Source organism: Rhipicephalus sanguineus, chromosome 2 (genome assembly GCF_013339695.2).
Source record: "Rhipicephalus sanguineus isolate Rsan-2018 chromosome 2, BIME_Rsan_1.4, whole genome shotgun sequence".
Lineage (NCBI taxonomy): Eukaryota > Metazoa > Arthropoda > Arachnida > Ixodida > Ixodidae > Rhipicephalus > Rhipicephalus sanguineus.
The window spans coordinates 18,275,093-18,302,635 of NC_051177.1; the positions used below are offsets into that span (position 1 = coordinate 18,275,093).

General features: G+C 47.6%; 1 protein-coding gene across 4 annotated transcripts in view; it reads left to right on the plus strand.

The window, feature by feature from the left end:
- The window catches only part of LOC119382472 (uncharacterized), a 161,251-nt gene that overhangs the window by 101,668 nt on the left and 32,040 nt on the right, over positions 1 to 27,543 (plus strand). For 3 of the 4 annotated variants that reach the window (XM_049412210.1, XM_049412209.1, XM_037650181.2), the window contains exons 2-3: positions 16,360 to 16,423; positions 25,431 to 25,516. In XM_049412210.1, the coding sequence (XP_049268167.1) occupies positions 16,360 to 16,423; positions 25,431 to 25,516 (150 nt within the window). Of the gene's footprint in view, positions 1 to 2,435; positions 2,817 to 16,359; positions 16,424 to 25,430; positions 25,517 to 27,543 lie in introns of those variants that run through there. The other variant, XM_037650182.2, reaches the window with a different exon arrangement.

Below are 27,543 nucleotides of genomic sequence, written 5' to 3' on the forward strand. Positions count from 1 at the left end.
ATATTTTAAGGTGATTTCTTGCCCGTCATGAGTGTATAGGGTCTTTTTCAGAAGCATTTTCAAGCACTATAGCGTGGCTCTGTGGCAGAATACTTGACTGGCAAGCGGAATGCCTCGGTTCGATTCAGGCTTGAACGCTTATTTTCATTTTGATGTGATTTTTTTAAGGTCACAGTGTGTCTTTCAGCGAAGCTTTATATGCTGAGGCGAAACGGATGTCCGTATAGGCAGAAGAACCCTAGCGCAGGTGTGTTCCGTGCAAATTGGACAAGCCTCACTACCCACCACTAGAAATGAAGTTGTCCGCGGGCAATACGTTGTGCCGAGTGTGGCTGCAGTCTTAAAGTTGGAACACACGTGCATCGGGTGCTGTGTGCACCGTGCCTGTCGCGCCCGGGAAAATCACGAAGCTTGCGTATTTCGTTTGTAAGCGCATCGTCCATCACGCTAACGGACAAAGAGGTTATCTCTGCAAATGAATATTGCAGAGTCACGGACTGGTTGAGACGCTCAAGTAACGTATGAGTTTGAAAATAGCCAATGATTAATACATGGGCCGAAGGTGTTCATTTAACGTGATTTACGAGACCACACTGTAAGTCCTGGATCCTCTGAGTACGAAGCCTACATCAGCCGCAGCGAGGTCGAAAGATCCGCATCCTTGAGACACGAGCGGCGGCGATGTCGCGCACTTATTGGCATTTGGCGAAGAGGGGCAGCGTAGTGCTACATCTACTCAGACGCTGGTCGCCCGCACAACCGATCGTGCTCGAGACCTGGACGCAAACGCTTTCAATTTGTCAATAACTTGGGTAACTCAGTGCCTGACTGTCTCTGGGAAACGCTCGGTCTAGTACGCCATCGTCCCCACCGCTTGACACGCTGTAATAATAGACCATGTTTATATGTGCAGTACAGACACAATACATTAAACTACGTTTCGTGTTAGAGCACGTAAAGGCCGGTTCTCAGCATCATAGCGTCGTATTGCTTCGCACCACGATTTATCCCTCGAATTTCGGGCGTCCTTTGTTTTGATTGTATCATTTCTTAGAAGGCATAGAATTTCTGCAAATTGCACTAGTCTTAAATATTGCTCAATGTTCATGGTATTTTCTTTGGCGGTATACAAACAAAAACTAGTTAAAGAAAATACATACATAGAACGAAGAGACGCTGTGAGGTTGACAGATTGCGGATGGTCCGCACGGAGTTGAATCGTCTTCCGACGATAAACGAGGCTACCGTGGTCTGTAGGAGCAACAAAATAGAGGTCGACTTCACTACAGTGGCACACTACGCGATGCTAAAAACGAAGAATATGCTATCCCAGACCACCTTCGAATTAAAAACAAAACAGAAAAATAGAAATGTAAGCTTTTCGGATATCCATGTTTCAACAGCAGCTTTTCCCAGATGATGACCACAGTAAAATGAAAAAATGAAAGTAGTATTAACATATGGCCCCCAATGTACAGGGTATCTTAAATTATGATACCCTATATATATGGGTGCCCCGCCTAGGGGCACCCGTACTAATACTTTCTATTCATGTAGAAATTAAGGGGAACTGGTATAATGTGCGAAAAATTTAACGGAGTATGGCAGAGACATCGTAGTACACATAATACGTATGTATAATTTCATAACAGCGGCTAGCTAACCTTATCGACAATGGAAACATTATCGAACAGTCAGGCGACATTAGGCACTACGCAAGTTAACACGGCAGCCTTCACACAAACTATACATTTTATTAAACATAAATAATGCTGGATACCTTGTTTTTATTATACTTTTATTGAATAGTACGCATTAACTTACATAAAAATCCTGAGAATATTTACTGGGAAATGAATTTCCTGGTACGGACCCAGATATTGGAGAGAAGACCAGAAGAGAGCTTCCCTTCAATAAAGAAGAGCAAAGTCATCAGCTTTCGCCTGGTTCGGCCATCGGCTGATATCGCTGGAAAGAGCAGCCTCGATGCGAGTAATTTTCTTGCTAGATGAAACTCTCCGCACTATTCCCCGACCACAGCGGTACGTGTGCTTCCATGCAAGCTCCACCTGCTCCGTTACCTCCGGTGTCTCATTCGACTACTTGCAGCCGAGATCCATATCTTGATGAAACCATTTCGTCCGCAACCATCGGTTGTTTTCTTCTTCTTTTTAAATAAGAAAGAAAGAAAGAAAGAAAGAAAGAAAGAAAGAAAGAAAGAAAGAAAGAAAGAAAGAAAGAAAGAAAGAAAGAAAGAAAGAAAGAAAGAAAGAAAGAAAGAAAGAAAGAAAGAAAGAAAGTCATTTTGTGGTCGACCATGCCCGGAGATTTCGTATTGCGTCGCGCTCGTGTTTCTTTCTTTTCTTTTTTCTTTTTTTGTAGATAACACTGCTCGCGTCTACACAGCATGGCGAAATAAAGCGTATTGCGTGACAAAATCAGCAGCGCAAGCACAAATGGGCAGAACGCGTTTTATGACCCGTTCATAAGCGCTACGCCGCTTTGACGCTGACGGCAGGCTTGGCTAAATTCGGTAATGTAGGGACATATTGAGTCAGCTCCAAGAAGCGGCAACAGTGTGCACTGTTGGCGCCGATTGCTGACGGTCGCGTTGGTCGCATGGCAGACGTAACGCTGGTTGAACAGCCGCCGGCGCCCATTTGACGCTTCTGGCGCTTCAGCGGAAGTAGAGCGAAGAGTCACACGAGTGACAACCCATTTTCGGAGCACTCAAGGAGAGAGCCGTCCGGTTACGTCTACTACTCCTCGCGGCCATCAGGCACGCCTCCGTCTCGACTTTCTTCTCGAAGATCGCGGTAAGATGTCTTGCGCTGCCAGCAATGGCTCGGCGAAGTAATATCGCTCGTTTTAGTCGTTGCTTTTCTGTCCACAGTGTTGCGCAAAGCCCGCCTGACCAGATCTGCTCGGTAAGTGCCGGCATAACGTAGTTCAGCGCAAAAAACAACTCGCCCAACAAGCAACGTTGCTAAGTGCCGGCACTTGAGCGAGTGCATTATGTTGTCCTAAATCGTCTCGTAATTCAGTCTTTCAATTTTTGTCGCACTATAGCCATCTATTTACTGTTTTTCTTGTCCAATCGTGGAGTGGTCGTGTAGTGGTGGCGAATCCGCTGACGCTTTCTTTTTTTTTTTTTTCGCACCGGCGACGGCGCCAGAAGGCTGCTGGAAGAAAAATGAAGTCAGCACTGGCTTGCAAAAGCTGTCGCATCGGGACTGGTTAGATTTTTTTCAAAAGAAACAAGAACACACACAGGTTTAAAATAGATCATATGTAGAAATTGGTCTCACACTCACGCTCAACTTTTGAAAAAGTAAACGGGGCCACAAAGCACTAACGGTCTTAGTGGTTGTAATTTTGCAGCGCCTTTTTCGGAATCGATTCGCTCTCGAATGCCCAGCTCAAGATTGTTCTTCATTCCTCTTTCCTTCTCGTTTTTAACGCTCTCCTATTCTCCTTCCCCCAGCGTAGAATAACTAACAAGGAGAGCTTCGTAAACAGGGTTTCTGCGCTGGACCCTGTTTGCGAATTTTTCGTCGCAAGCTTCCACATTCCCCTGACTCCTGCCTCTTTTTCTTTTTTGAACAACGAGAGTAGTGATATGGTCAAGTTAACTTGGCGTAATACTAACTGCTGCAGCGCAGAACAAAAAAAAAAACAAAACAAAAAAACAGCATATCCACGGAGTGAATGATGATGAGTGGGCGAAGCTGCGGAGGTTCATCGGTAAACCGTGAATCTTCCGTGAATTCTGCCCAGTACATCATCACCGACGTGAGATCGGGCGCGTTTATACTAAAGGTTCGATGAGTTATGACGACTTGCAGCTCACTTTAATTTTACATGTACGCTGTGAATTTTCATTGTTTAGAAAACCATTGCTTTAGAAAACATCTGGCGTCTTTCGTTAAGCAGCTGGCGTCTTTTCGTTTTGCTTTAGAAACATCTGGCGTTCTTTCATTTTGCTTTTACAAAACATCTGGCGTCTTTCGTTGGTTTATTTCATCAATCAACGGCGTTTTGAACAAAATTTTTATTGTTTAATCACGCACAGGAGAAATCTCACCAGGCACTACCTTGGAGGTAAACAATGGCTGCTAATGGGAATGAGAGACAGAAGAAGTCGGCTTTTAGCTAACACTTACACTTCTACTTCTACTAACGTTTCCTACTGGAACATGCCAATGGCTGCTAATGGGGAATGAGAGACAGAAGAATTCGGCTTTTAGTTAACGCGCACGCTGCGAATTTTTTATTGTTCAACAACGCACAGGAAAAATCTCCCACCGGCACCACCTTCGAGGTCAAAGCGTAAGACTGGTTACGCACTACGACTACTACGACTACGACTACGAGGGACGAACGGGTGCCGCCTTAAGCAGCTTCGCCCCTAATAAGGAAAACGAAGAAGCGACGATGAAGAGCACTCGTCCTCTTGTCATATTGCTCAGCGCCGCAGCACTTACCACTATTGGAGCTAACGAGACGCTTGTTTGTTAACATCCCCTGTCCACTTGGTTAATGGTGTAAACAAAAAAAAAAGAGAGAAAGACAGATTCCTGCATTCCGCCCCCCCACCTCTAATTTTTCCTCCTCGGAAACACATGCCCTCTATGGCGTCGCCTTAGTTTATTAGCTCGAGGTGAATGTTACATACGCTACAGCTGTGTTACACAAGAGGTGCGTATGTACACAGGCGTCCACTGTTAAAGGGAACATCGGAGCGTGTGGCGGCAGCTCGGCGCCACCGCCGGCCTGCGGCTTCAAACGAGTTTCGCGCAGGCGCAGTGCGCGCTGTGAGTCCTGCTCTTTCGTCGTCTGCTGCCATCTTCTTCCGCGCAGTGAATCGCCGCGAGGCGAACCTTTGATGCCTTTGACGCGACGAAAGAGCACCGGGCATGGTGCTCACTGCGTCTGCGCGAATCTCGTTGCAGCCGCTGGCCGGAGGTGGCGCCGAGCTGCCGCCACACGCTCCGATGTTCCCTTTAACAGTGGACGCCTGTGTACATAGGCGTGTGTACAGGGCGTCCCGGCTGTCACGCAGCACGACTTAAAAAAGGAGGGACGCACACCCAGTGCATATTGTTCCCACTGTACTGTAGTAGCCACTACTATTTCTTCCTTTATTGAGGTTAAGTTAATTCTTCCTAATTATGTTTCTAACTCGACAAGTACTAACGTAATCATTAAAATGTCGATGAGGCATAGGTAGGCGTGCTATATATATATATATATATATATATATATATATATATATATATATATATATATATATATATATATATATATATATATATATACAGTTTAGTTCATTAGTTCATCACTACAGTATTAGTTCATCCACTTTACTTTCTTCACATTTATATTCTAATAACTAGAAATAACTCCCCCTACACTTTCCTTGGCATTATTGTCTGTTAAGCTCTCATTACAAAGAAAAAAAAACGAGCCCTTAAAAGTCACCTTGTTTCCTTCACATACATATATATATATATATATATATATATATATATATATATATATATATATATATATATAGATAGAGAGAGAGAGAGAGAGAGAGAGAGAGAGAGAGAGAAAGGCTGCCCCAGATAACTTTAGCCAGTATTTCAAGCTATGCCGACGCCCTCTATGACGACGCGACCACGTGCGTGTTGATAACTATTGCATGGCGGAAGTAGCATTATATTATTCTTTTGCATTATGTTTAATAAACCAATTAGGCAAATATAATTAACCAGCTAAACCAGCTGGGCAAGAAATTCCAATTGTGTTGTAGAGCGGCTTCCAAAACGCCCGATTAGACAGTTTCTAACTTTTTATGTGTTAAGCATTAGCGTTTTTCTGCTTACTGTAGGCACCAGTGAAATACAGAAAAATACCACGTGGCATGCCTGCTTGCGCGCCATGATTGAAGAGCTCCCTAACCTTTCGCGTACAAACGATCATAGCATTCGGGCAATTGCCGCTTAAAATACTTAAAGCGTGGTGGGTAGTGACGCAGGCGTTGGCGGTACGATTTACGCCAGCCACACCCTCCCAACAATCGCGCATGCTACTCAGTTGCACGTCAGCCAACAGTCTATTGAAAAAAAAAAAAAAGAAAGTGAACAAAAAAGCGTCAGAATAATTATGAATACTTTTGCAAGGTTATGTTTCCCTCGCGACGGTTTATGACAACGATATGCAGACGCAACGATTATCGCTAGTTCTGCTGCAAGCCAAAAGTATGGTCATTTGCACCCGGAACCGTGCTGTTCGTTGTCTCCCTTTGTGCACGTTCTTTAGTTTGTGCCGTAAAGTTTTCTTGAAATATGAACGTCATTTTCAAACAGCGCCCTCACACGAAGACACAAGAAAAAACTGACGACACGAGCGCTGGCTATAACTGTTTTTTTTTTTTAAATTAACGCAACAACACATATACGGAAAGAAAAGAAACCGCATTCTACGAGGTATGTGTATCGTAGAAACGTCTTGAAACGAGATATACGCGTAACAACAGCAAGACCGGCATATTCCACATCAAGCCTAAGTATGAACGAAAGAATGGGAATTTAAGGGCTCGTTTTTCTTGGTTCGACACAGACATTAATGGTAACTAACAGACAATCAAGCCAAGAAAAGTATAGGGGACGTTATATGTAGTAGTTATGACATAAATGTGAAGAAATGAAAGTGGACGAAAAGACAACTTGCAATTGCTGCAATAACGCGTCCGATGCTCCAGCAATTGAGCTACGGCAGCGGTCGTCCTCGCAATGCGCGCCGCAGAAGCAATTAACGATTAGTCTGTAAGTGTACGTACACTGGTCCCTTTCAAGCTATTTGCCTCAATGTGTCGCAAAGTGAAATCACGCATGCAGCTGCGCTCACATTTCGCTTTAAGAAGTATCGCAATCATCGGTTTTGTGTGTGTGTGTGTGTGTGTGTGTGTGTGTGTGTGTGTGTGTGTGTGTGTGTGTGTGTGTGTGTGTGTGCGTGTGTGTGTGTGTGTGTGTGTGTGTGTGTGTGTGTGTGTGTGTGTGTGTGTGTGTGTGTGTGTGTGTGTGTGTGTGTGTGTGTGTGTGTGTGTGTGTGTGTGTGTGTGTGTGTGTGTGTGTGTGTGTGTGTGTGTGTGTGTGTGTGTGTGTGTGTGTGTTTCGGAAGTCTGCAAAATATGTTCTGTTTCCCCTTGAGCCGCAAAGCTGGGGACAGGGCAGTCTGAGTAGGCAAGCGGCGTGTAGCTTATTGAGAGTCCACTGGTAAAGTAAAAATGGCTGCCAAAGTGTAGAAATCAGGCCAGTGTTCTTACTTTTCTTTCTTTAGGTCTCATATCTCGTAGAGGTAGGCAACTGTCGCGTCGTTTTAACGATCGCGGATAGTAATTAAGTTTAGTGCTGCGTACTACCTATTTACTGGACAGCGTTCGTTATTTCTTCGCTCGTGCTCTTCAAGAGCCTGGCTGACATCAAGCCCTCGTGTCTCCCGGCCTCAGTCTACGTCTCTTAATGCTCTCGCGCGCACTACACTCACGACCCTGTAGCCGCGACAGAATGTACAACGTTTTCTATCCAACGTTGGAGAGCTTGTCGCACGTTTAGCTCCCGTGCTGAAAAAAGGGGGTTCCGAGGCGTACGAGGGCGACGGCACACAGGCGGTCGTCGCCTAATTGTCGCCAGCCTCGCGGAAGCTGTTTCTCTTTGCCGTCGAAAGCGATGTCCCCTCTTCCCGAGTGCAAGTGGGCTGGCGCCGGCATCGTCAGCAATAGATGTCAGCCTTTCACTGGCCTGCTATGGGAACATGTGTCAACAGGGCGTGACGACGCGTGACGTAACAGTCACGATCATGACGCTGAACGCTTGTTGAACGACCGCTGCCTGCGCGTCCGGTGCTTACAAGTTTGGTAGAGCAGTGCAGTGACGAGGGAAAAGAAGGAAGCTCCCCGCAAACACACTGTGAGCCCAATACTGTGGCGTCACTGTTTTCTAGTGCACACACCTTACCCTCCTCGTTCAATTAACCATTTCAGGCCCAAATTATTTTTTTTTCAATGTAAGCAACTGATCTTTACGATTTCAGATGTGCATGATCTTGGAGGTCTAAAGAAATCAACAAATCTGTGATCACGCTTTGATATCAAGAGTAATTAGCACTTAAATTAATTTACTACTTAAATATTATCTAATGTTATTTCGATTACATTTCTTCAATTTATTACTTAAAAATTATTTCGATGGCATAGCCAATAGCCAAAATTCAAATGTCCGATACAGAACTAAAATAAATGGCCAGCCTCTGCTGGGTGAAAGGAGCAGCTGCCTCAGCGAATTGCGGGAACAGCGCGAGCGCTTCGGCGATTTCTTTGTTCACACGTGACCTGCTCAGGGTCAATGGGACGAGGTCTGCGACTCGATCGACGGCCAGATGCGCAACGGCAAATCCTGGCGCTTACTCAAACATCTCCTCGACGAGGGCGGCACAAGATCCAATCAGAGACACGCTCGCCAGAGCCCTGCACGAAGCTACCAGATCCTGTTCCAGGGACGAGCTGGTTGCCAAGCTCATGGAGAAGTACTTGCCCATAAAGCACGGCGATGAGGAGGTCGAGTTTCCCGAGTACCTCGGCCCGGCCCGTCCGAAGCTGGACGAAGACTTCACCATGGCGGAAGTCAGGCAAGCCATTTTTGCACTCAACAGCATGTCGGCGCCGGGTCCCGACGGCATCACCAATAAGATCTCGACGACCGTTCGATCGAATACCTCACCGAGAAGATCAACGAGACGTGGAGAAACGGCAGCGTCGCAGAAAAATGGAAGACCGCCAACACCGTCCTGATCCCCAAACCAGGCAAGGCTCCAAATGTTGATAACCTCTCGACCCATCTCTTTCTCGTCTTGCATCGGGAAAGTGGTGTAGCACGTGGTCCTACACAGGCTAAGCAGATATCTCGAAGACAGCAACGTCTATACCCACAACGTGATTGGCTTCCAAGCCGACCTGTCGATGCAGGACGCCATGAAGATAATCAAACATCAAATCATCGACCACAATACCAGGGACACCAGGGCCTCATTTGGACTCGACCTCGAGAAGGCGTTTGACAACGCTGTCCACGCATACATCCTGGCTTCTGTCGCAGACCTCGAGCTGGGCCCCACACTGTATAACTACGTCCGTTTGTTCGTGACCGGAAGGAAAGCGAAGCTGCGGTTTGGCGACTTCGTCTCAGACGAAGTGCTCCTGGGCACACGGGGTACGCCGCAAGGCTCTGTCAGTTTGCCCACTCTCTTCAACATCTGCATGATCGTATTCTCGAGGAAGCTGGTCCAAGTCGAAGTTATCAAACACGCCATCTACGCCGATGACATCACGATCTGATTCACGGGCGTTAGTGAAGGTTAAGTGGAAAGGGACATGCAAGAGACCGTAGACATCATGGAACAGTACCTGCTACCCACCGGCGTCAGGTGCTCCCCGACCAAATCCGAGCTCCTGCTTTACGGAAAAGAAAAAGATGGCAGACCCAAGGGCTGGAAGCCGGTCTCCGAAAGTGACATTCACCTGTTCACTCGGAGCGGTGACCCGATACCGACGGTCGACACCATCAGAGTCCTGGGTATGTTCATCGAATCGCGTGGCGGCAACGGCACTGCGTTGCGCAAAATCATCGCAAAGACTGACAACGCTTTTCGCCTCGTTCGAAGGGTCACGAACCGACGTCGAGGCCTCAAGGAGGACAACCTGCTTCGGCTCACCAACGCCTTTGTGCTGTCTTACTTCACCTACACGGTGGCCATGCACAACTGGCTCAGAGCAGAGCGTGATACGCTGAATGTTCTCATTAGAGAAATCGTCAAGCGTGCACTCGGGCTGCCCGTCAAAATGCACACCGAGGACCTCATCCGGCTCGGCATACACAACACCACGGAGGAAATTGCCGAGGCTCAAGAACGGGCCCAGCTAACTCGGCTCTCTACCACGCCGACCAGGTTGGCGGATTCCAGAGGAAATCGGGCTCCCCCCGCCATGCCCGTAGCCAGGAAGAAGGGGGGGGGGGGGCAGCCCCTGCCCCCCCCCCGAAATTTTGATGACACGTACATGGCGTTTTATCGAAAATAAATAAGGAAAATAGGCGTTTTCTCAAATACTCAAGGCTTTCAGCAAGTCCCCCCCCCCCCCGCAAAAAATTCCTGGCTACGGGCCTGCCCCCTACCAAGAACTGGGCTAGCAACGCTCAAATCCCCAGAGAAATACGGGAGAAGCTCGTTGTCGCTCCGCTGCCCCGCAGCGTCCATCCTGTGCACAACGCAGGCCGTCGCAAGGCAAGAGCGTCAAAGATACTAAAGCAAATCACCAATGATAAGATCGAAGCAAGCTTCGTGGACACCGCCGACACGGCAAGGCTTTTGAGGTTTTCTCGTGGACTCGCTGGGCGAAGCCATCAAGTGTCCTTCGATTCAGACGACGGACCCCGAGGTGGCCGAGCAAGACTCGAAAGCAGCCGTCAGGGCATTCCAGAAAGGCCGGGTAGCCCGGCAGGCAGTTGAAATTCTGAAAGGCTCCAATAACAGTGAAAGCACCACACACTCCATCTTTTGGTTCCCTGCCCACGTCGGGACGATCGAGGGGGTTCCTCTGAACCTCAACGAGTCTGCCCACGAGGCTACACGTGGCTCTACCGACCGCTTTCTCCCCGCACGCAGGGACGCTCCTATCACGCACAACGAAATTACTAAATTCTTTTACTTAGAGAGAAGGATCTTCCTGCCGCCTCATTCCAAGCTAAGCAGGCCGCAGGCAGTCACGCTCAGACTCCTGCAAACTAACTCCTGCCCAAATCCGGCCTCCCTTAATAGCATATATGCGGACATTTAGCCGAATACTTCTAGCGCAGTCTGTGGCGACGCTGCTACTTTGTCTCACATGCTCTGGGAGTGCGGGTCGTTAGGCCCGAAGTTCACCAAGGAAGAGTGGGACGCTCTCCTACGAAGTCCCGTGTATGAGGACCAAATCCTGGCCGTCCAGCGCGCCCGTGACCGGGCCGGCAGGCTAGACCTGTCGGTCCCGTCGTGGGATTAGCCGGGTGCGCGATTAATCGCGTTTTTCTGAGCCCAATAAACGTTTGTTCACTCGGTCGCTCGCTCGCTCGCTCGCTCGCTCGCTCACTCACTCACTCACTCACTCACTCACTCACTCACTCACTCACTCACTCACTCACTCACTCACTCACTCACTCACTCACTCACTCACTCACTCACTCACTCACTCACTCACTCACTCACTCACTCACTCACTCACTCACTCACTCACTCACTCACTCACTCACTCACTCACTCACTCACTCACTCACTCACTCACTCACTCACTCACTCACTTTCTTGTGCGTACTAGGTTGGCAGCATATGTATAGCAGATGCTAAATGCTAGTTCTAGAACGAGAACAAGCCATTTTTTCCCCAACTGGTTGCTGACTGACCTATACAAAACTCACGATTCCGATTGGGATCGCTGGTCCTGAAAGGGTTAAAGATACAGAGGTATTAAAAGAAATGGAGCTGAGAAAATAAATCAAGTCATTAGTGGTCCCAGTTTATAAGTCGTCGGGTTACATGTGAGCGTCGGTTCTGTCGGTCAACAAAAGGAAGTTTGATGCTTTACAAATTAATGCCGTACTAGTAAAGTGTCCAAAAGGCAGTTTGATGTCGTACGCCGCTTTATTGATGGTTCCAAGCAAAGGAATACGCGTAAACATGCAAGCGAAGCTACATTACAAGCGCAGTTTTGCCGCAAGTACGCAGCCATGCAAGGTTTCAGACAAAAAGAAACAGCTAACAGCTTATATTTTCTGTACAGTAAAAATGCTTATTTGTGAAATAGAACATTAAGAAGCACGGTCGAAAGTGTAAGCCAGAGGAGGAAATTGTGAGGGATGTTTTGGGGGTATGTTCTATAGCTATCAGCGATATAGTTCCGAGGAAGTACACCACGCCTATAGCCACTTATCGGCCGAAGTTACGCCAGAAGCTACATGGCAAATCCATTAGCGCTCTAACGATCACATATTTGTTGTGTCCGCAGTTCCTGTTTATTGATGGCGCGATATGATGACCTTAGTTATCGAGCAGTACACAAAAAAATCGATGGCCAAGAAAACCTACAGAATTCGCGACGCTCAACGTTGCGCTGGCTCGTATAGATACCAAGACGTTGAACAAGTAAGGCGGTACAAATTGAAACCTGGATCTATTTACGCGCAGTTGGTGTATCATATATGGGTGTATGTACACGATACACCAACGGTGCGAACAACAGCGGTGTTCTAAGAAATTCGACACAAACTGGTAAGGGAGCATACGGTGTTACAAAATCTTATAGAGGAAAGCGGGATAAATCTGAGGGAAAAAGTGATAGCAAACCGAATATATTTCGTCATTTATGTCATGTTACAACTACGCAGCCCAACTTCGAATCCTTGAACAGCTACTATGGGCAGTTGTTTTTTTTTTTTATAGTTAAGCAGGCAATAGTGTAGAACCTGTTGCGCTTCTATTCCTTTACAGTGCCCGATAACTACATTGATCTAACGGGCTTATTTGTAGCGTCCTTTAAAAAACGGGCGTACTTGGAGCGTCTTTCTGCCACGCAACGATAACCTTCACCTATCTCGCGTGCTTTCGTTGCGTTATCGCTGCGTTCCCGGTATTTCTCGGTAACGAGCGGCGACCGCGCTACCATCGTGACAAAAATATTTTGAAATGGGAATGTAGCGAGCGCACAGTTCTCCAGAAAAGAAGCGCAAGCAAGAGAGATGATTATTGTTGTGCGGCAGAAAGACGCTCCGAATACGCGTTTTTTTTTTTTCTCGGTGTTCATCCTCGGTTTATCTTTGAAAGAAAGCTAGGCAGACGCCTTCTACATCGCCCGCTGCTTCCTCTGGCCGGCACCAATTCATTAACAATACGATGAGTTTCCGCCAAGGTTATACCACAAACACTTAGAAGACATTAACAACAAGTTCTGTCGTTGACAGGGCTTTACTGCAGTGCCTTTTTTTTGTTAACTTCTATATGCGAAGCATAGCTTACGCTACTTCCAAGCCATTTGGGTCACGTAACGCGCTTCTATTGGAATGCACTGCAAGGCACGGCGATACCATAGGAATACATGGTGATGAACCTAGGTATATAGCGGATAACGGATCGCACCCATGACCTCTGGAGCATATTGAAACTGGAAATACCCTAGACTTTCTGAGCGCATAGGGAGTCGAGCCCTCGCTCTTGTCGGTGGGTAAGTTATCGAAGCGTAGACCTTCGCAACCCTGCAATCGTGCAGGGTTTCGAACTTTGAGCCTCTGTGGTATCATGTGACTCAAACCCTTGATCTTCTGAGTGTGTACAGAGTCGTATTTTTGACTTTCTGAGCGTGTAGGGCATCTAAACCACTCGTATAATTTTGTGCAGATGAACATGTAGGTGTATCATGGCGATGTTTCGCTTAGCGTTGGAACTCCTGCATGTTGCCCGTTTTTTTTTTTTTTTTTACACACCTGACCAGATTCAAATAAAACGTTTTCTATTGATGTAGGTAAGCAAGTATGACGGCACCAGAGTAACAAGATCTCTAGTGCTTTTCCTTGCACCACTCGGGGATTTACAAATCCGGTGTGTCATGTTCTGACGTCAACGCTTGAAAAAAAAAAAAAAAGCTGAATCTTTAATGCAGGGAATGTAAGGAGCAGCCTAGACTTAAGGTTTCATATTTCATTGACACAATATTTCTTCTTTCTTTATTATACGCTTGTTAGTTAGCAAGACTGAGTGACCTGCTACTAGAGACATTTCTTTCTGCGAAGAAACACAAGAACCATGCGGGGCTTCGTTAGACACCAGTGTGGTCTCTGGAAAATTTCGTTATCAAAAGGTCAGCAGGTCCTCGAGAATCCACTTGCTCCAGTAATCAAGGCGGCCAGTTACAAAGGTCGTCCCTCACGCTTGGAAGCCGGCTAAGTGGCTTCGATTCAGCGAATTCTTGGAATGAGAATCTCATTAAGCACGCGGGTACGAGGGCGCCTGAGTGGCTTTCAAAGGATCCTTCGCATCGCCAGTGAGCAGCGAACGATGGATGCTGGAAGGACATTATCTTCTCCGCGTGCCCTTAAGCGCATGATTGATACCAAAGTATCTCGCTCTCTTTCTGGGGCGTAATTATGAGGCGTGTTGCAAATGCTCTTTGGTCATAGGCTTATTACACTACACTCGCGTGCTACGTCAATATATCTACGGGTGCTTAGCCTAGCCATATACGTACATGTGTAGCGAACAATGTTACTCGATGCGCACTGCAAGTTCTGGATTCCTTGGAGCCAGTACTTGCAAGCTTTATTTAACATCTTGAATTCCAGTCCCAGGCCCAAAACCAGGGGGGGGGGGGGGCTAGGGCCCCGCCTTCCCTCCCTCCCTCCCTCCCTCCCTCCCTACCTCCCTCCCCCCGAAAGTTTGGTGAAGTACGTGTTTTTACCAAAAATAATTAATAAAAATAGGTGCTTTTTTTAAATAGTCAAGGTTTTCAGCAAGTGCCCCCCCTCCCCAAAAACAATTCCTGGCTACGGGCCTGTCCAGTCCATAACCGCAGAGGAACCGGTCTCAAATATTTCTCGGTTGTGACTGTCTGGGTGAGCGCGGTGAACGCTGACACGTTTGTGCGCGTATCAGTCGCTCTATCTTTCCTCCTTGCTTACTCTGTTCTTTTTCTCGCCTTCCCCGTGTAGGGTAGCAAACCGGGTACGACCTGGTTAGCCTCCTTGCCTCTCCTTTGCCTTTCTCGCGCCACTATTGTCCCTTAGTTGCAAGATAGCCAGGTAGACATTACACTGGACACGCTCTGTCGCAGCATCTTCGAATCGGCCTACGCTGCTCTTTCTTCAAGAGCATTGTGTCTGCAGTTCTCTCAGAACACAATTCATGCCTATTTTGGTAAACTCTTCGTAAACGTTGCAGGGTATATAAACAGCTGACAAAAATATTGTGTTGCAGTCTCATGCTTTTGAATACACGTCCTTTTTCTATGAGGTAATTACATATACCATTATCATGTATTCTTACCTGTGTAAACATCGGCAGTTCTCAAAACCATAAAACGAGTAAGTGTGATATGCGAGATGCGAAAAGCAGGGTGGCTAACCGGAAAGTTCTTAAGGACGCTGCCTAAAACGCTATACTTAATTAGCACAGGTTAAGAGGTGGTAGATTATCGCAAAATGCGTGCGATGTGCTACTTCCGAGAACTCAGGCTTGTGGATTTTTTAACAGCGTAGGGCTTCATGAATTATCGTATCGGGTTAATGCGGCGTGAATGCTGCGTAATTTCGCGTGTTGCCTTACGGACGCGTAGTGGGCCCTTCGCTGATTCGCAAAAGGAAGAATTATGGCTTAGTGGGAACACCGCAACTTTACTTGCAGTAGGCATTCTAGCATACTTTGAAGCGGCCAATGTTACGCGCACAGGCGTTCGTTTCCTTGCAGCACGGCTGAGGCATCCACCGAGAACCGATGCCAGGTTAGCAATTGAGAAGGCAATGAGCACGCTATCGTGTTTTACTCTTGAAGTCGAAGCTCAAGCATCCTCCATGCTTTTTTATTCATTGACTGCTTATTCACGTTGACAAAATGTGTTCCATTGCGGGAACGTTCTTTCATACCACTGTATGTCACCCTCCTTTGATCTTTCGGCAATTCAATGTTCGTCGTAAATGCGTCGGCCCAATAGTCGCCAACATTTTCAGTTTCATCGAAATAAACCACAACTCTAGACTAGATCCTCGTTTAAATTAATGTATATAAATCGGCACGTAGGGCGGTTTTAATAACCGCATCCGCATGCCCTGGCTGCTTCTTTTTGAATCACAATAAGCCCAGCCGCGGTGGTCTAGAGGTTATGACTCTCGACCTGCTGGCCCGAAGGTTGCGGGATGGAATCCCAGCTGCGGCGACCGCATTTTCATGGAGGCAAAATGCTAGAGGCCCGTGTACTTCGATTTAGGTGCACGGTAAAGAACACCAGACCGTCGAAATTTCCGGAGCCCTCCACTACGGCGTCCCTCATAATCATAGCGTGGTTTTGGTACGTTAAACCCCAGATATTATTGTTATAATTAATCACAATAAATAAAGGAATTCTAGCAATGAAACGAACTCAAACAATTTTCTTTTTCACGTTTCTTCAGGTTTAGGTAACCTGAGAAACGTGAATATTATAAAGAAGCTGATTAGGACGCGCTCGTGTTGCCGATGCAGACCTTAATTAGAGAACGCTTATGGCTAATGTGTTTTCTGTTTTGGTTTTCTCAACATTTTCAGCTCCTCTACTCGATCATCATGGTGGCGGGAAGCTTCCACGTGCACACTGTCATCGAACATCCAGGTGAGTGAATGCACCCAGTGAAGGCGTTATTCTCAATCAAGACACGGCTATGAAAAACGAGGAACACGAGTTGTAAGACGCCGCAGAACATGGCAGCGTATGTGAGCGCATCCTAGAAGGCAGCCTACAGAAGTAGTTAAGCGCTTGCACACTCTGCGGCGCTCTTTCAATGGTGCCTATTGATGATGAGGTGGCACCGTTTTGAAACGGGGCGGAGAGCAGTTGTCACATAACCTGTTTTAATACGAAAGTGTTTTACGCCGGGGTCCACCAAGACTTTCATGACGTATTTCCGTCACGGAAATACGTCAGCGAAATGCACGCGATCAGATAGCAAAGAAAAATACTAGGAGAAAAAGTTCTGTTGACAGGAGTCGAAACCACGACCTCTCGGTCCGCGGCAAATGCTGGCTGGCTCTTAAACCACAGCGCTACCATCCAACACACGAAAGAGGCTACACGAACACGCCTTTTATCTCTCACACTTTCATCTCTCGGCGCTCTTGTTTCGCGGAGTGGTGTCGCCGTCTGAAAGCGGAAGTCTGAAGTAATGCGTGGCCTCCACGATAAGCTCCGGCAACGCGCCATTGCTACCACCATTATGGTGGCTCCCGTTTTCAATAGGAGAAATGTAATTTTGTCAACGCCTTAACACACCGAGAGGTGGCGGATTTAGCCCATGCGTCGTTCATAGCATCCATTCATCCATATAAAAAAACAGCTCTCCGACCCTCGCCTGGCTGTCGCACTGCGTTCCCCGCTCGCCCTGTGAGAAATCACGGCCGCGCTAAAGGGGAGACAGGAAGCGCGTCGCGTTTCCTTTCGCGTTTCTAGCTCGGCCGTGGTGTGATATTTTTGTTAACTCTCTAACATTCCGCGTGATGGCGACCATAGCCCAAGCTCAGCGTTCAATCAGCGACGCTCTTCTCGCTGGCACACCACTGTCTGATTCCGCCCTCCCCGTGCAAACGGAACGGCCTGATCAGTACAAGCAACGGAGCGCTGCCGGAGCCAATCGCGGAGGCCACGAGTAATGCATTATGACAATAACGAGTGCCGACGGCGAGCGTTTCGGTAGTCTCAGCGCAGCGGAGGCTTTCGCTGGAATATTGTAAGAAACTCTATGGTCAGTGAAATGCGGCGTGCGCGATGATTCGATTCGGTGACGACGCCGTTACGTATATCTCGTATGCCAATGCACAAGCTCTCGTATGTCAAAGTAAAATAAACATTCAGCTACTCCTGTGAGGACACGTTTCACTTTCGTGTTATACCGATTCCTATGACGGAGGGATCAACGACCTTTTTACAGTAAGGTGTTATTTCAAGTACTGCATCTCATCATATTATCTCTCTTCTTTGTATATGTCTATATTTATTATATATGTATAGTTATTTAGGCCTTCAACCACTCTGGTCCTATGGATCTCTTCCCTGCTTTTTCCCCCATTAATATATTCTAAACAACACCCGTTGCTCATATCTACCGCTGACCTGAATACTTCCATCTACTTTGAAAAGCAGACTCTCTGAAGAACATACGCCTTGCACTGGTGAATATACTGGAATTCCATTACAGTGTGTTAAAAACTGTTCTGCAAACTAGTGGGAATTCGAACAGCGGAAGGGACAAAGGGAAGACGGCGTGGACAGCGACGGCCTCCCTATCTGTCTCCCCTTGTCTTTTTCTTCTTTTTTTTCAGGTTCGATGGTAGAATTCCCATTAGCTATGGACCAACTAGCTCAGTGGAATGCAATTCTGAGTTTTCAAATTTTTTGCAGCAGGCACATGCCTCACACTGTTGTGAACATTTGCTCCGGTGTGCTTTTGTCCTCACGCAGCCAGGCTGGGCTTTTTGAAATAGCGATGCTCTGCGCGTTATGCCATCATAAAGATCCGTCCCTTCGGATTCACTTTAATGAGCAGCTTCCCATAGTGCAGTGACATCTGGTGGGAATACAGTGTTTGTAAGGAAAAGTGCGTTTTAGATGGTAAGTGGCCAAGTGTGAGTTGTGGTACTCCGCAATGCTATGAGGAAAAAAAGCGAAGAGCCAAATGTGAACAAGCAAAATCACATGCTACGCTGGCATTATAGTGTCGTGTGCGATTCCTTCTAACAATTGTGCGCATTTTATTTATTTATTTATTTATTTATTTATTTATTTATTTATTTATTTATTTATTTATTTATTTATTTATTCTTAAATGCGATACCTTAGCTCTCGATAGCTCTAAGCGTGATGCTAAAACGAAAATGGTACTATGTTAAGCGCCTGCCCTAAACATTTGTCGGCATTGCATCAGTCCGGCACGAACGAACTTTTGACCGCGAAGAAAAGTAAGATGTGAAAATATATGTGGATAGAAGTAATATGTGAATGATGCTGAACTGATCCAACTAGCGCATGGCACAGACGCTTAATTTCTCAGTCATTTGCCAGCGTGAAACAATCCTGTAATGTTCCGCGTGTTTTTCATCTTCGCGCGCGTTCCACATAAATGAGTCTGGAACGCTGAGCGGCAAGCATGAACCGAAATAGCCTCCCATTCAAGCGTATGCGCCAGTATGAGGCCCGCAGGACTTCTGCGAAAAGGCCGCTTCGTTTCAGAAGAGAACGACTGGCGGTTGAGCCCTTCTTGCTGGGACGTGTGCTATTTAGTTTATTTCGACGAAGACCCCGGGATCAACGATTGTTCTCCCGAAACGTCGACCGAGGAAGCTGCAACAGAAAGCATGCTGTTTCCCTGGCATATGAAAAGTTCGCTTTTACTCGCAGCTGTAAAACCCAAGAGCGCTCAGGCCGCCATTGCGCACCACAGCGAAGACTATTTAACACCATCGGTGGAATAAATATACTATCGGTCAATCGGGTTCTCTTTTTTTTAGTGTTGATTTATTTCCGCATGATAAACCCTGCTGGAAGATTGAGGCAGCCCCGACATGGCTGAAGCTTCTTGAAGGCATCAAAATAATCATAACGGATTTCTCGCGAAACTCCGACCCAGCGCAGTTTTACTAATACAGTTGAAACTCGATGTAACGAATTGATGACCGCGCCCGAATTATTTCGTTAAATTGGGAAGTTTGTCAAATCGAGAAAGGGATGTTTCGAGCCTTCGAAATCTAAAATTGTAACGTATCGACACCCGAAAGCTGCCGCGGCACTTTGTTTGTCACTACCACGTACATGCCTGCACGTCTGAGGAGTCCGCGAGGGCAGGCCTGACGTGTAGACGGTCACGTGAAGCAATGACAAGCTGTCGATATGCAAAGACGAGGAGAACGAACGCAGTGGTTGTGCAAGCAGGTATAGAGCAAGAAAGATGCAACGAGACAATCCGTGTGCCATCCGTCGCAATCACCGTGTTCCTGTGGGAGCATGTGCAGGAACCACTCCTAGCGCCATGCGGTACGTAAAAGAGCTACCCACCGTTGCATGGGCGTAACTTGCAGCTTCGGCACAATAACTCTACAGTGTCCTTCTATCAGGGGCGTAGCCAGAAATTTTTTTCGGGAGGGGGGGGGGGGTTCAACCATACTTTATGTATGTTCGTGCGTGCGTTTGTATGTGTACGTGCCTATATACGCAAGCAAAACTGAAAAATTTCGGGGGAAGGGGGGTTTGAACCCCCTAACCCCCCCCCCCCCCCCCTTGGCTACGCCCCTGCCTTCTATAGGCAGCTATGTGTTTTGACGCGATAGCCTTAGAGCGCACGCCCGAATAAAATCCGTCTGTGCCAAAATTAGAAAGAAATCACTGCAATTTTCACTCATTTTCCCCCGAAAAACTTCGTTAAATTAGGTTAGTGTCATGGTAGCTTCGTTAATTCTAGTTGATGACGACATTGAACCCTATAGGCACCGGCCGGGGAATGGAGATGTCTTCGTTAAATCGGGAAATTCGTAAAATCGTTGTTCGTTAGATTGAGTTTTAACTGTAAACGTAATGTTTTTTTATTCATTTTTCATTATGTAGTGGCATTACGTTAAGTGGCAGAAAATTTCGCTTTGTGAGTACATGAGGCACCTTCTATATCAGCATGTGTTACCCTTGCATAAACGAGAGATAATAGGAGCTATGCATCGCAGCCTTGAGGTCAACTTCGGTCAGGCAAGGTTGGCCTTGCTACGTGTTGGCAAATAGGGAATTGAACATGAGGAAGAATGCGTGTCAGTGCAGATAATCTTTACCACTAGCGGACGATGATGGGATATTGGTGACTGCCTGTACCTGCTCGAGCGCACGCAAATAGCGCGTAATCGCTGTAAAACTAGTACCTACTGGAACACACACTCGCTTTTTCATAGCGATAATTTGTATCTGGAGATACAGTCTATATACCTGAATATCGTATCCGGCGTACCTGCGAAATTACGGCGAAAACTTTGCTATCGTTCGGATATACGCCTAAAACGAAGGATCAAAATAATAGTGCACGTGTACTGTTACAGAGCGCCTTCCACATGAGGTCAGGCTCATGAAACATTACATGCAGTATACAACGGGATGTTCTTCTACGAGGGAGACAAAGTGACCCGCATTTGAATATACTCATGTTGAGATGCGATCGGAATGTACAGATGAAAGAAAAGAGAAAGGATGTGATGAAACTATGTTTCATTGTGAGCTTAAGGTACTTGCTCATGCGCGCACGCGTAATATAGCTGGGACATTTACTCGAGAAAGAAACCACGGCCGTGAGCCATTTTTTATACATACTTAAGATAATCTTGGAAGAAACAACTCTCGCAAAGTCGTAATTAGCGCACCTGGCATAAGAAGGTTGCTGCGAACATGCAGCTAGGAACCTGTAGATTGAAAGCACGGTTAGCCCCGAGAGAGAGAGAGAGAGAGAGAGAGAGAGAGAGAGAGGTCGAACACACGTGTTTCTTTGCGAGGCGGTGCCGGGGAGGAGATGCGAAGGAGTGAAAGAGAGACTGGATTGGTCGCAGTAAGGACCACATTTCCTCCTCCTCCTCCTCCTCCTCCTCAAGGACCACTTCTTTCTTTGAAACAGCGAACTGCGTTTGCTTCATTTTTGTGCGTATATTGAATAGCATCACTACCACCAGCAGTAAACAAGAAAGCAATTAAAGAATGAAAGTCAGTACCTATGTCATACCTAGTTATTTCGGCTCTCTAAAGATTGAAAGCATGTTCTTCGAGCTCCAGGGCAGCGCTGTTTTGCCCGAAATGAAGTTTCAAACAAAATACGTCACAATCCGCCAATCCTGCTTTCTCGTCAGTCATTGAAGGGTTCATAACAAAGTATCTTGTTATTTTCTTCGAGTGCCTTTCATCTGCTGAGCAGAGCGCAGAAATCGGGTCACGCAGAAAAGTCGAAAGGTCTTGTAAAAAAAAGTAGCAATACCAAATGCAGTAGCATCGCGCATAGATGCGCTTCTTATTGAAGCTCTAGTGCTTATTAAGGATCTGGATTAACTGCAAGGCTCACATGCTAGAGCAGGCAGCTGTGAGGAATGGCGAATCTTGGATGGGACGCCGACGCGAGTATCTCCACGACCTCGATCGGAACAGCACGTGTCAGCATTTGCGGATGAAAAAATGGAATCACGGAGGAATAATAAAAAAAAACGCCAGGCCTGCGCTGAAACCGCAGCACAGTCACAGCGAAAGCTGGAAGAGCGGCGTTTCTAGAGCCCGTTAAGCTCTCTTGGGGCTACAATACAAGTACACTAGACAGATACCCACTACGCCATAAATCACAATTTTTGTGAAGTTGGGAAGCACCTGCTAAGCCATTATTCGTCATTCTGCGGAGAAGCGAGGCACCAGCTACACGTCTGTAAGACATTATGTGCACTTTGTTGACGCGACGACTGATGACGATGAAGAATTATGGCTCAGCCTTTTGTAATGGGTTGGAATCTTTAAACGGCCCACCAGTTATGTAATTCGCATTGGGTGACGCCCGGTAGCTATCCCCCCCCCCCCTGTCATGCTGTATAACATACGTTGACGTGGGAGAGAGACGGGGGGGGGGGCGAGAACTTTACTGAGACCCCGAGGAAATGGATCATGCGCTTATGGGCTTCCTTGGCAGCCAATACAAGTGCACTTGCGAGGAACCCACTACGCTATAAATCATTGTAATTTTACTGAGACCCCGAGGAAGTGGATCATGCGCTTATGGGCTTCCTTCGCAACCAATACAAGTGCACTTGCGAGGAACCCACTACGCTATAAATCATTGTAATTTTTGAGAAGTAGGGCAGCAGGCACTGTGCCATTTTTCGTCATTCTACGGAGAGCGTTGGTACCTGCTAAACGCATGTAAGGCATTATGCGCACTTTGTTGATGCTGTGCCTGATGACGATGAAGAATTATGGTAGAGTCCTTTGTAATGGGTTGGAAGCATTGAACAACCTACTCGTTGCGCAATTCGCATTGTGTGACGCCTGGTTACAGAATTCGCGTTGTGCGACGCTTGGTGCTTATTCTACTCTTCTACCACGCTATATTGCATATGCTATTGTGGTTCCTTCCCGACATGAAGCCTGTATAGGACCTTTTTGCAAAGCAGTTTCAAGCACCGGCATGGCTCAGAGGTTGAATACTAGGCTCCCACGCAGAGGGCCCAGGTTCGAACCTCGTTCCGTCCTGGAATTTTTTTCTTATATCGTTTTTTTTCTTATTTCGAGCGATACTGGTTACGGACACCGGCGGCGGCGGCGGCGGCGGCGGCAGCGGCGGCAGCGGCGGCGGCGGCGGCGGCGGCGGCGGACAACTACGGCGCCAAAAACGGCCGGTGAAATGATCTCATAACAGCTTTCGCTGTAAAAGTTGATTGATCCCTCCGTCATAGGAATCGGAATAACACGAAAGTAAAGCGTGCCCTTACAGAAGTAACTGAATGTTTACTGTACACTGATATAAGAGAGTTTGTACAATGTATATTGATGTCTGGAAGCTATAGCACCGTTTAACGTGGATGTACCCACTTTAACGATTGGTGGTACATCTCCATCCCGACGACTAACGTCCATGTTAAATGATTAAACAAACCCGTGTGGTAGCTGTAGAAGTTAACGGTTAAAGCGTAATCAGAGAACGAGCTGTGATAGCCAGAAGAGCGTCGCGTATTGGACACAGAACTTGGTCGCCATTCCGCGGCATGTTAAAATGTGATTGACCACCACGGTCGGTCTTGAGGGAAACTCAAGCGCGTCGTGCCGCCCCGGTAGCCTGGCCGCGATTTTTCTCGGGGTGAGCGCGACAACGGGGAACGCGGGGTTACAGCCAGGTGAGGCAGGCGCGCGTCGCAGAGCTATTTTTAGTTTGTACTAGCGTGATGCTGAGCGAGGCCGACGCTTTTACGACGCTTGGGCAAAGGTCGCCACCTCGCGGTGTGTTAAGGCATTGACAAAATTCAACTTCTATTGAAAACGCGCCGAATGGGACGGACGCGTAACGCGTTGCAGGTGCTAGTCGCGGAGGCCACAGCAATGACGAATTACTTTACCTTACCAGCCCCAAAGGTCAACACCACCCAGCCGACCGGGAGAGTGGTAGATATAAAAGACGGGTTCGTAAGGCCCCCCCAGAGTCTGTGATCGTGGCGCAGTGGATAGAGTGCCCGGCATCTGTTGTTGCGGACCGAGTGGCCGTGGGTTCGATGCCCGTTGACGGTACCTTTTTTTCTTTGCCATCTGATTGTGTATATTTTTTCGACTTCATTTCCGTGACGGAAATACGTCACTGAAGTCTTGGTGGACCCCGGCATAAAACACTTTCGTGTTAAAAATCAAAGCTAGTTCCACCCTAAGTGAAAACTGTACGAACGGCGGAACATTGGTTCTCATGTGTTGTCTGCTCTTTTCTGTTCTTTTTGTGTGATTATGTGATATTTTCTATGCTTTTATGTCATTTACTTGTGATTATATCATTTCTTTCACGAATATCTATTTCCTGTTCTATGGTCTCCTCTGTACTGTTTTTCTACTGTTTGCTGCTCCGAGCGCGGTGCGTCCAACTCCCAACGCTGGCGTTTCGCTGGCTTGGACAGACTAATCAGCCCTTCGGCGACGCTGGCGTTCACGCACAAGCGCGCGTTGGCGTTCCGAACGGGCAGGCTGCTCGGCTTATGCCGTGGGACATGCGTGACGCCAACGCAAGACATGAGACGATAACAGGGCGGTCACTTAAAGCGACTTGTATAATCATACGTCGCAAGGTGCTCGGGAATTACAAAAAGCGCTGCGGTGGGTTACATTCGTTATTTGCAGGCTCGAGAAATATGAAGTGAAATAGCGAAATGATAGATTTAAATTTGCTGTTTTGAAACGTATCTGCCACGTGAGCTTCTATCTTCCGCGCACCGCGTAAGGAGCAAAAGTCAGCCCCTGTAGGGGGTGCTCAATTTAGCGGAGAAGCTGTTATCCCGGCAGCATTCTGAATAACAAAATGAGGGCGACGCCAGCCATAGGGAATAATACATTCCCAATGTGAGTGTGGCGCACAGTCGCGACCAGAACAGAGGGCAAAAATCAGAGTCGTCTTTGTTTACCTGAATATATGATTACAGCAAATTACCACGACAACAAAAGACAGTGCGCATGGTCAGCACAACTGCACATTAGTCAACGACGCGTCGCGAAAGGGCGCTGAACAAGAAAGCGGCGATAACAAAGCGTAAACAAGGCGGGGCAAGGACCCCTGATACCGAAAAAGAAATATACGTTAATCCAAGCGAAGCGCTCATAACAGCGGTGCGAGGCACAGCAAGGAGCCACGACGCAGTTGTGACGAACAAACAGCGCGGCGTGCGCTTGGAGACAAGGCCAGCGTCTCCAGGATTCGCCAGTGTCTGGTGCCTCACACCTGTTTCCTTTTTGGGGACGCTGTGTCCCGCATGCTCGCCGCGTCCTTTGTTCTCCGCCCGCGGGAGCTGTTTCCGGTGTTAACCGGGCAACCGCCCACCTCTTTGCGTCTTCTTCAGCGTGCCTCTTTCATTGATCCACTCATTTCTTTTCGCATCTACAGTGCTCCTCACGTTCTCGCTACTCATGGTCCTGCTCTCTGCTGCGTGCGCCGTCTCCTCGGTCGTCCTCCTCCTGGGCCTCTGGGCGGTGAGTCTGCGTAACGCTTTCAACCATTTCCGCCCCTCTTGCGCACTCGAGTCGCCATTCCTTTTTTTTCTATTTTATTGTCACTTGATACCGAAAGAAACGAACTTTTCTTGGGATGCCTGTCTCTCTTTAAGGGCACGGGAGTTTTCGCGAAAATCGTGCAGCGACTTACAAGCTATAGCAGCTTGCGTCAGCCGGCCATTTGAGGACGAGGCACCAGAATATCTTATTTGCAGTTGCGTAATTCGGTACTCGCCGAAACCTTTGCGAGTGATTAGCCGAGTCAGCGAATCATGCACTGAAATCAAAGATCAGGAGGGAAAAGGGCAGACACCGCCTCAGCGTCAGCATTTCGACTGTGAGTAAATTTTACTGGAACGCATGCCTGGCTGAAAGCCAAGTGCATTTCGTGACATATCGCTTCCAAATGGCTACCCGCTCCGGCCCTACAGGAAAACGCTCGGTCCACCTTCAACAAAGCTGCACGAAATAGACGAGTGGGAATCGGAGGCAGTCGCACTGCTAAACACTTGTGCAGCGTGCACTACTTTTACTTTTGGAACCCGCGACAAAAAAATAAAAGCTCCTCCAGTTCGTGGTTTTTTTTTTTTTCGGGTGTGTGTGTGTGTGTGTGTGACTTTCGCTGGCGTAGCTCGATTCCTGTCACTTGGATGTCTTGCGGAATGCAATTTCTTTGTAAACGGTACCGCCCCATCGGCTCTAGCGGATCGACGAATACTCTGTAATATCAGCTGCTGACACGCGTGCTGGCCTGACAATTTGTTTTGAGAGTTTTGCTACGATTCAAACGATTTTGGGAGAGTCGCGAGAAAAAGAAAAAAGTCACAGTTTCGCCGCAAGGGCGAAGCAATGAATGCGATAGCAAGGAACTAATAGTCTCAGTTGGAACAGCGCTTCTGTTGCAAAGGCGGCCGAAGCAGCGAAGGAAACTAGCGTGCTTCAAGTGTCGAGCTGTGACACTTGATAGTTCGCGCTCATCTTCTGTTTGTTCGTTTGGCGGCGTCCCTGAGCTCGAGTGACATTCGTACGCGCCGTAACATGAGCGCGGACATCACGGTGAAAGCGTGAAACATTCCTCTACCCCTCGCCACGAGAAAACCGCGCGAGCAGACAGCGGAAGGGCAAGCTTCTCCCATGCGCAAATATAAGAAGAAGCGAGCGAGCTCGCCGACGACTTTTAAATGCGCCCGTCGGGATCCTAGCGCCACCTCGCTGGTAATGAAGAAACGCTTATTATCGCCTGCTGTCTCCGAGTCCGTCCAGCGCTAAATGGTGTGTATATAACGCTCGCCGTTAGCTACGTGGAGGATCTGCGTTTCGTGGCGTAGTGGATAGCGCCGCTCGCTGCGGATCAAGAGGTCCCTGGTTCGATTCCGCGCTTCGGAAGCATTTTTCTGAGTTATTTTTCTTTGGGGCCTTTATATATATATACATACTTATACATATACGGTGCATGACGGCGGCGACGGCGACGGCGACGGCAAAATCCAGCCGAGACTGTCCATATAATTGCTATCGCAATAAAAAGTCACAGTTTCGCCGCAAGGGCGAAGCAATGAATGCGATAGCAAGGAACTAATGCTATACGAAGTGAGGCTCGCCAATGGATACTCTCAGTTTGAACAGCGCTTCTGTTACAAAGGCGGCCGAAGCAGCGAAGGAAACTAGCGTGCTTCAAGTGTCGAGCTGTGACACTTGATAGTTCGCGCTCATCTTCCGTTTGTTCGTTTGGCGGCGTCCCTGAGCTCGAGTGACATTCGTACGCGCCGTAACATGAGCGCGGACATCACGGTGAAAGCGTGAAACATTCCTCTACCCCTCTCCACGAGAAAACCGCGCGAGCAGACAGCGGAAGGGCAAGCTTCTCCCATGCGCAAATATAAGAAGAAGCGAGCGAGCTCGCCGACGACTTTTAAATGCGCCCGTCGGGCTCCTAGCGCCACCTCACTGGTAATGAAGAAACGCTTATTATCGCCTGTTGTCTCTGAGTCCGTCCAGCGCTAAAT